Source organism: Parasteatoda tepidariorum, chromosome 10 (genome assembly GCF_982258835.1).
Source record: "Parasteatoda tepidariorum strain Cologne lab strain chromosome 10, Ptep-v5.0, whole genome shotgun sequence".
Taxonomy (NCBI): Eukaryota; Metazoa; Arthropoda; class Arachnida; order Araneae; family Theridiidae; genus Parasteatoda; species Parasteatoda tepidariorum.
This window is the reverse complement of record NC_141764.1, coordinates 48858938-48868670: the sequence shown is the minus strand read 5'-3', so window position 1 is coordinate 48868670 and position 9733 is coordinate 48858938. Positions and strand designations below refer to the sequence as shown.

Sequence of the window (9733 nt, the reverse complement as noted above, 5' to 3'; positions counted from 1 at the left end):
GTCATTTGATACAGTAATGGCTAAAAAAAATTTTTTATGTCATATAATGTTGCGTTTACCAATTAGCACAAAAATATTATTGACATACATTTTATTCAATGGCATAAGTGCGTTTTATTTCGTTACTATTTATTTATTTATTGTAGCTTAAGTGTTTACAAATTTTTTCAAAGAATTTCAAATTTTTCATAGTTTTGGAGAAATAACTCACATAATTTCAAAATGGAATAAATATATAATTCTTTTGTTTTCCATGAAATAAAAGACTGCAATTTAATAATTTATGTGTGCTAATAGGCTTTTTATAATTTTTTTAAATGTTCATTGTCTCTATAATACCTAATATTTCGTAAACAAGTTGCAATACCTAGCATGTGCATGAAACAAATAGTTTTTGTTTTCATTATATTAGATACTAGTATAAAAAAGTTTATGACATAATATTTTCAATTTTTATATTGTTTTTATCCCATGTATCTCTCTATGAAATATAAATAATTGAACCATCACAAACACTGAAAAAAAGATTTTATTGTGCTTATTTGACATGACAAAATGAATGAAAGTAGAATCTGTAAAGTTCCCTTTACTTGTTTTTAGGGAACATATCGACGTGCAAGCTTCTTAAGGGTATGGAATTTGGCGTCTGTTTAACAGAACATGAAGATAAAACTAGAGTTGTAGTCCGAAAAGAGCTGTGATTACTTCTGTTTTTTAGTCTCTGTCCTCTATGGTGAGTTCTTGTTGTGCAGCACCAACAAAAAAGTAGCTGTTTGAGATCCGTCTAAAGAAAAAAAAAGTGAATAAATTGAAAATTTGAACTAATTGAAAATTGATTAATTGAAATTTTTTTTTTTTTTGTGGTTAACTGCATTTCATTTGTTGCTAAATATTGAAATATTTTAAAATTTTTCAGGTTGTAATATTGCTTTATTTCACACTAAAATTAATACTTCGTGACTTTTGAACTCTTAAAAATAATCTATCAAGATTTTATTGAGTAAAATGAGTAAAAAACAATGGGTAGAGGAGTGTGAGAAAACGTACTGAGTGGGATTGGACTTTGAACCTTTGGAATGGTTTGTATTCAGGTATACTTTCTATGGTGTTTGATGCATGTGACTATGGACTCTAAGGACCCAAAACAGTTTTGTTCAAACCTTTCCGGTACCAACGAGCATCTCTCACGTATCCCTCCATATTTGTTATCTGATACCAGGATAACTCTGCACTCTCTGTTTAGCATAACATCAACCTCATAACCAGTTGAAATTTACATTAGCCCATGAATTTCAAACTGCTTCACGTGAGGTTTTTCGGATTATTCAGTCTCTGTAGATTGCATAAAGCTTCTCTCATGAAGTTCTAGATGCTTGTTACCTCATATCCCAATAGCTCGAAATTTTCTGTTGAGCACAACGTTAACTCTATAATTAGTTGCAACCTTCAATCACCGATGCATCTCGTAATGCATCCTATGAGGCATTTCGTTCATCAGTCCTTGCTGGTGTCAAACACCTATCACGTAATTCCGCACATTCATTTTTATCTGATACCCAGTCAGTCATTATGTTGCCTTTTATAATCAGTAGTAACCTTCAAAGATTAATTTCAGATTATATTCCGTCAGGCATTTTAAATAACTTCAGTTACAGCCAATGTTATTAAATATCTTTTTCTACATTCGAGATATGATACGCTGCTATATCGAAATTTTCTATTGAGCATAATGTTAACTCTATAACTAGTTCCCTCGATCACCAATGCATATCATAATGCATCCTATGAGGCATTTCGTTGTTCAGTCCTTGTTGGTGTCAAACACACGTGATTCCGCACACTCATTTTAATCTGATACCCAGTTAGCTCCAATCTCTCTCCTGGTCATTATGTTGCCTCTATAACCAGTTGTAACCTTCACAGATTCATTTCAGATCGTATTTTTTCAGACAAATTGAGCGTATCAGTCCCAGTCAATGATATTAAATGACGTCCTCTACCTTCGCTATCCGATAGGTAGTTAAGTCGAAATTTTATGTTGACCATAATGTTACCACCATAATTAGCTGTATTTCTTAATCATATACACATTTGAGATTGCATTTCGTGAGGTATTTCAGTTTCGCAGCATTGAATGGTGATATTAAACATCTCTCTGATCTGGTCTTGTTGGTTGGTCGGGGTCCCTGAGGCCAAGATGGCCCTTTACCCCTTCATCATGAAGTAAGGATCGTTGAAGTGAAGCCCTGAGGTGATAAGCATAATGCTAAAGTTGAAGTGGGGAGAAAATGGCACATTGCCATGGTGCGGAAAAGCTGTGGTGACTTGAAAAAGAGTTGAGAGTAATCAACAAAAATGAAGTCTACTGTGCTTTGCTTAAGGAAAACATCTCGCTGTTTTTAAGGTTACTTATCTCGAATTCATAATTAACATCTCCAGTCTCCGCTAGTAACTAAACTGGCGAGGACCCGAAGGACAATAGATGTTAGTAAAGCCAGACTCCTACTTGCGAAACATGCTTCGACCAGTCGGTTTCAAACGCAAATGACCGCCATTAACATGTCGGACAGGCCTAAATGCTACTAACGAAAGGTCAATGCAATCATCACGTTCACGTACGTCGAGGCTAAACAAGTTACTACTGCCGCTTACACGGTGTGTTCACGTTGGCTGGATTTGAAAACTATTTCATCTTAATGTTCTGTCTTTCAAACATTGATCAGTGATCGACGTCGTAGAAGAACTGCAGTCATCAGGCTTGCATCAAACGCTCACGAAGAGAGGAAGAGATCATCGCTAAGGCAGGGAGGTGGTGACGACTGGCTGGCCGGAACTCATCGATGGTCATCCCGTTGCAAGGCGACCGAGCCCCCGGCTCGGAGAACTCGCAAGGTACGTCCGTCTCCTAAGGCGTCTTCATCTGGAATGGGTGAATATCTCTCTCTTAATCGTTCACATGTTTTATACTTAATAGACAGTTAATTCCGAACTCTCTATTAAACTAAAAGTTACTCTTAAAATCAGTCGTAGCTTTCAAGCAAAATCGCATTTCAGATTGCATTCCTTTAGACATTCTGGATTGCTCAGTCAATGGCATTAAATGACGTCAAATTCGCTATCTTATACCTAGTTAACTCGAAATCTTCTCTCTATCGAAATCTTCTTCTTAAGTCATTCAAAATTGTTCTTCAATTTTTGATTTAGATTTTTATAATATTTTCCTATATATTTTCATAATAATTTCCTCATATTGTCCTATAATATTTTCAAAAATTCAAAAATGTTGGTCAATGACCTATCCAGCGTTCCTTATCTTTCTCCTGTTTGGAAATCTATTATTAAACCTAACTGACCCCCCTTTTTTGTTTCTTTCTTCCCATTCGTCGTCATCCATTCACCCTTCTCTCCTATTAGCCGTTGCTCTAACCCCCTTGTGACGTCACCCTTCTCTATATATTTACCCTGTTTTCGCTCATTTCTCTCTGAGATCCGCTCACGACGTGATCGAGTAAAGACGTGTTTTATCACTGCTCCGACGACATGCCTTATCAGCGTACCGCTCGCGGCGGGAAGGTTCTTTCCGCCCGCAGCGAATTCGATTATGCGAACGAACGATACAAGCTTGCCTATGGAGAGGTTGACTCTATTTTAGAGAACAGTGGCATCCCAATGAGACATTTTCCACCACGGACCTACTTCATTGTGAAAGCTCAAATACAGAATCTTGAGAACAATCCACGTAGTTTGGACTCATACAAAAGCGTAAGAGATCTTGCCCTAGAGTACAAAGATGACCCAGCTAAAACAACACGGCATTACTTCAGCACACTCTACGAGGCGGCAACTCAAGTAATTGAGAACAAAGAGAGAGAAATTTCTGAACAACAAGCCCCTTCAAACATCATTCCCGATCAGACGCCCGAGTTTACTCCTGACTGCAATGTTCTAGTTCCAACCACCACAGATACTTCTTCCACCCAAGAGACTGAACAGAAAATGGAACAAGGCGAAGAGACCCAGGCCTTGATCACAACACCCCAACCGGACCCCCCGAGTGAACCGCCTAGAAAGAGGAAAAAGAAGAAGAAAAAGACTGAAAATGTTGCTAAAGACTCCATGACAACCCCGAACCAAGATTGCTCTTCTTCAGAATCTTCTGCCCAGCCGGAATTCATGACTCCCACCCCATCGGAACCGATGACGGTAGACCCAGACTTAGCTCCCGCCATCCCTGCGGATCCAGTACCGGCAGACCCCGAGGAGATTTCCGCTTCGGTTGAAGCCACGCCCACCTCAACTTTGGACACACCCCCCAACATAAAGCTCAAAACCCTCATCAGAGGACTGAATCCAGATACCGAAATTCCTGTTTTGGAGAAATATCTCATCGAAGGTGGACTCCAACCGGAGAAAATTATTCAGCTTAAAAGAAGAAGTGGGCAGGAGCTTAGGCCCCTCCCACTATTCCTCATCATCCAAACAGATACGCCCACCAGCAGAAATATCTTCAACATTAGATCCATTTTGGAGAAGAATGTTACAGTTGAAAGATTCCGAGGAGGACGTTTCCAGAAACAATGCTTTAAGTGTCAAAAATTCGGACACACCCAGCGCAACTGCCAAGCCACCAATCCAGCCTGTATGAAATGTGCAGAAGCCCACTTCACGTACCAGTGTACGAAGCCTAGATCAACACCTGCCAAATGCATAAACTGTGATGGTGAGCACCCGGCCTGTTTTTCAGGCTGCGGTGCAAGACCCAGGAAAGTGCCGCAACCAAGAATTTCCCATCCCGTGAAATCCACCGATAAAGCCACCAGATTTCTACAGCTCTTCAAGGAGATGAAGGAACTTTTGAAGGACGATGAACTTCTTGGGTTTATTCGTTCCTTACTCCCAGAGTCCCAAAACTGATGAAAGACTCTTTTCTTCCAGGATTTTTTCTATCCTGATGTCACAGCCCACAGCTGTGAATTTCTTTTTATCCCATATCTTATAGGTACAAGACTTCTAGTTTTACGACCGAACAGATTATGACGAATCAGTTGGTGGCCCTTCGGGCCAAATACTGAGATCCCACTCATACCAAGCACCAAGCTCATTTCTCTCTGTTGCACTGATGAAGGTTGCCCTTTGAGCATCCAAAACAGCTGTCTGCATTTATAAATATGTTTGTGCTCTTAAACGTTGTTTACCTTAGTTTGTCGAAATCTTCTATTGAGCATAACGTTACCCCCCCCCTAATTAGCTGTATTTCTTAATCATATACACATTTCAGATTTGCATTCTTTATAAAATAGATATTCAAATTGTGCATATCTTTTAACCGTTTCAATCAAAGACAAAGTTTTTCGAAAATTAAATTAATGATTATAATTAAATCAATGAACATATTAAAGAACTTTCTTAAAAAAAACTACAATTCTACGTTTGTTTTTCTTAAAATAATCTTTAAAGCAAATTTATTTTGTTTAAATATTTTTTACTGTTGTTGTATATATGTATACTATTAATAAGTAAAATTTTATTATTTGATACAATAGCGTTTTAAATCTTACTCTACAGAAAATAATGAATTGTCTAGATAATGAGGAAAATATTTAAATCTACTATCACTAGTTTCAATTCTACTATTTCAAATATTAAATAAAGTCAGCTAATATTTTAAGCATCTTCGAGAATGAAGCAAAATTAAACCAATAGCCTAAAACTTACTAATGATAAATATCTTTACTCTATGCCTGGGATATTCTGTAGCGTTATTTTAAGAGATATGATACGCAGATAATCACATGATACACAGAGATATTGATATATAGATTTCTTTTTTTCATTATTGTTTCGTCATCTATTAGCAAATCTAAAAGAGATTATTTGTAAAATCAAACTAATATCTAACAAAGGATTGAGTATACTTCTTCTAAGTAGACTAAAGCAAAAAAAACAACGCAAATAAAGCACAAATGAAATTTTTATAAATGTACGTACTACAGTTTCAGTTCTATAAATAATGATACTGAGGAAAGTACTCGTTTATGGAACTGAAAATGAATAGGTAAACTATAGTACCTCGATTTAGGTACTTTTTTAATGCTTTATTCACGTTGTTTTTTACTTTTGTCAAACTAACATATCTCAAAAGAAAAAAATACTAGAAATGTTATATTTATTTCCAAAATATTTTTGTTAGATCAGATTATAGATATAATCTGGAAAAAGTACTGAAAATTAGATAAAATTGATTAAAAGGCTTTTTATCGATTCGTTTTCATAATTTTCTGACAGCATACGAAACTCCATATTGAAAGAATGACTTTCTTGGTTTTTAGAGGCAATACAAGAATCAACACACTTTTTTTTAAATTCCTCGTGTAATTAGGAATAATTTGCAGCCCAAAAAGGAGTCATTTATAACAGCAAAATGCAAAACGTGTGTAAAAGCAATTTCCGAAAGATTCGGAAGGTGTGGACAACAGTACCATTTGGAAAGTCTTAAGTGACACTGTGTGATGCTTAAGGCTATAATTTGTATGATACTGCAAATTCTTCTTGCATTTGATTAGCAGCTTACGTGTTGGTCTTCAAATATTTTTTTTTCCTTAATGATTTGTATGACATTTTTACTCACGATCCTTATGTTTTTTTGGAGTTGGTATCCAGTGATAAAATTGGTTTCAATAACCAACTTATCCTGTGCTTTAGGGTATAAGCTATAGAGCACAGTTCCATAAGCTAAACCCAGCAATTAATAACTCGTGAAAGATTACGAGCGCATTTAGATTTTTTATGTTGCATGTTGTTTAGGTACAGAATAAAAAGACAAATTTAAATGTAAAACATTGCTGATTACATATTAACTTGTGTGTTGTTGTTGCTTATCCTCTTAATCTTAAAGTGGTCAGATAAGCTCCAGAAGGTCACTGACCTCAAAAAAAAACCGCAACAAAAGAGGGATCTGAGGTAAGATCCACCTTAGAAAGTCCAAGGCAAACCAGAATATGTTCCGACGAAACTGGTTGAATCTTTCTGTCTAGCTCAAATATGGCCTCACTTAAGATGGCCACTTGCAAATCTGGCCAAAGCAATCTGGGTTCCTCGGTCGCATTTAATGTCCAGAAGGGTACGCGTAAATTAAGTCAAGATGCTATGCAATTTAATGCAAATTAAAATGTTCTTAATAAATCCAAAACCAAAGTTTCTCCCCCCCCCTAATGAGTTTTCCAACGAGGGAAGGTCTAACAGTCTTCGACAACCACTTTATCTGTTGTCACAAATTTATGATTTTGAGGCCCAGCATTACACCTGGTGACTTAAAAAGCTTTGCTTTGAATGCTGAAATCTGGATATTCAATTCAATTGTATCATTCCATGAAAATATATTTAAAAATTACAGTAATTTCTTTCCACTATATAAAATGCACTCTAATGGTAATCTCCATAACATTTATTCTAGTTTATAAACAGTCTAAGCAGAATTTAGCATGTATTGTAAAAATAATGACCATTGTAAGATTAGCAATATATTAAAAATTAGAAATATTATGTTCTCTAAATTGTAATATTTGAAATTCATTTATACCTTATAGAAGAGTCGTGATTTTTCTTGTATTTTTATTTAATGGTAGGATGGTATCATAGATGTTAACCAAATCGGTAAAATTTTCCACGTTTGAGAACATCACAAGTAAGAGAAAAATTTCGAAACTCCAAAACTTACCCTGAAATTGTCACTCATGAAGCAATATATGATGGGATTGGCGAATGAGTTGGCCATTGAGAGCCAATGACAGGTAAAAAAGGCTGTAATGAAGTGGACAAAATCTGAACTTGTTTCGGGCATAACACTGGATTGGCTAAAATATATTAACAGGCTGAATATTTGTATGGGTAACCAACATACAGCAAATAGCACCACAACAGTAGCCATCATCTTCACAACCTATGAAAAATAGATAAACATCAATTAGTGTCATGTAATTACATTACCACTAATTTTATGGTAGTCAATTTTAAAATTTTAATAGGAAAAAAATAACAGCTCAATTATAGACAGTATTAGTTATAATCATTTAACTTGGTATAATTGAATAATAAAATAGGTTTTAAAATCTAATAATTTAAGGATTTTAAAAGTAATTACATAAATTTTTTCTTATAGTTAGTATACATAGAAACTGAAGATTTAAACAAAATTTTTAAATGTACTGAGAATTTCACATTCCATCATTATTATAACTATTATGTCACTGGATGTCTCAGTACATTGTAAAATCTTAAGGGTATGGTATAATTCTCTAATTCTATGTATAGGATCTTTAATATTTATTTATGACAATAAATTAAACATTTTAATGCGTTTTTAAATAAAGGTGTGGGATTTACTTCATCATCTCTTTCAAGTGATTTTTCAACGCTTAGAAATTAGTTTTCAAAATAAAAGGGGTGCTCATATGAGAAAGAAACAAAATAATTAGTCGGAAATAAAGTTGCTGTAGGGTGAGTCCCTCCCCCCCCCAAAAAGAAAAAAAAAATAGCACACGGACTTGCATTTATGCTTCATAGGGAGCCTCGGTCGGTTTAAGAAAGTCTTGGCGCTGAAAAGCAGATAGTTCTCTGGAAAAGATGCATAAGAGAAGTAGTCCTTCACAAAATCCCAAACCTTGAGCCCTAAACGGCATAAACTTCAACGCCCTCAAGGTGGTGGTCATGGCTGATTAGTTCTACAAAACCTCTCAAACACAGCATAAATTTTTATCAGGATAAGAACATGAATTGCACTTATTGCAGTTAACATTTGCAATACAGAGTTTTTCAAATTAATTTACAAAAGTTGATGATTTCGATTTGAAATCAGAATAATAGATTTGCATATAAGATACATTGCATTGCAAGTTACGTGCTTGGTTAGAATTTAAAAAAATTCTGTTCCATTCCTAGTAAACTGACGTATATACCTAGGGGATCTATTTGTTTTATAATACTAACAGCACTAAATTTAATATTTCTATTGAAGTATTAGTAAAGTAACTGGCAAGAACCTGTAATATTATATTGATTCAATTATGGCGGATATTGACTTTTAACGATGAGTATGCGGTAATAATAGCTCATATTTGTAAGATATGAGACTTTTCTGGATTGCATAACCTGAAAATTTATTGATGAAATCTACAAACAAACGTTGGTTGTTGGGTTGAAAATTCCCTCACAGATTGCGAATAACATATTAATATGTGTAACTAATTGCTAATGATTGATTTGGGGAGAGCATTTGAAATGACTGTAAAGTCGTACTTAAAATGGATGCTTCAAAATTGAACAAGATTCAGTTGTATGGCTTTTCATGGCAGAGAGTGATTGACCTAATTCCTTTCTCAGACTGAGTGCTGCTATACAGAGATCTCAAGAGTCGTTACACTACGATTACCTCCAATCCAAATGTCGGGTGGTATCCAGATACTTTTAAAAATTTTAACGTAGTACATGAAACAAAACTCATATTTCTAACTGAATTTTTACTGTAATTTTATCTTATTGTTAAGCTCAGCGAAATATTTTCTTGAATAATTTGAGTTTTGTATGCATTCAAATATGTTAGGAGGTCCAATAATTGCCGACCATTGCACTAAACCCTTCGTCGACAAGAGTGATGGATTACTTTCAGATAAAGGCGTTTGTTTGCTCTCACCTTAACAGATTTGATATTGATATACATCCTTCAGGAAAGCTTTTA

The 9733-nt window shown here is 35.1% G+C and overlaps 1 protein-coding gene across 1 annotated transcript in view; it reads right to left on the bottom strand.

Annotated features, from left to right (window-relative positions):
• Window positions 1-511: 511 nt before the first annotated feature.
• Window positions 512-9733, bottom strand: part of LOC107442746 (RYamide receptor-like) — a 134141-nt gene continuing 124919 nt past the window's right edge. The window contains exons 4-5 of the mRNA XM_021146868.4: window positions 7718-7939; window positions 512-784 (exon numbers count right to left, since the gene is read on the bottom strand). Coding sequence (XP_021002527.2) covers window positions 587-784; window positions 7718-7939 — 420 coding nt within the window. The 3' untranslated portion in view covers window positions 512-586. The remainder of the gene's footprint in view (window positions 785-7717; window positions 7940-9733) is intronic.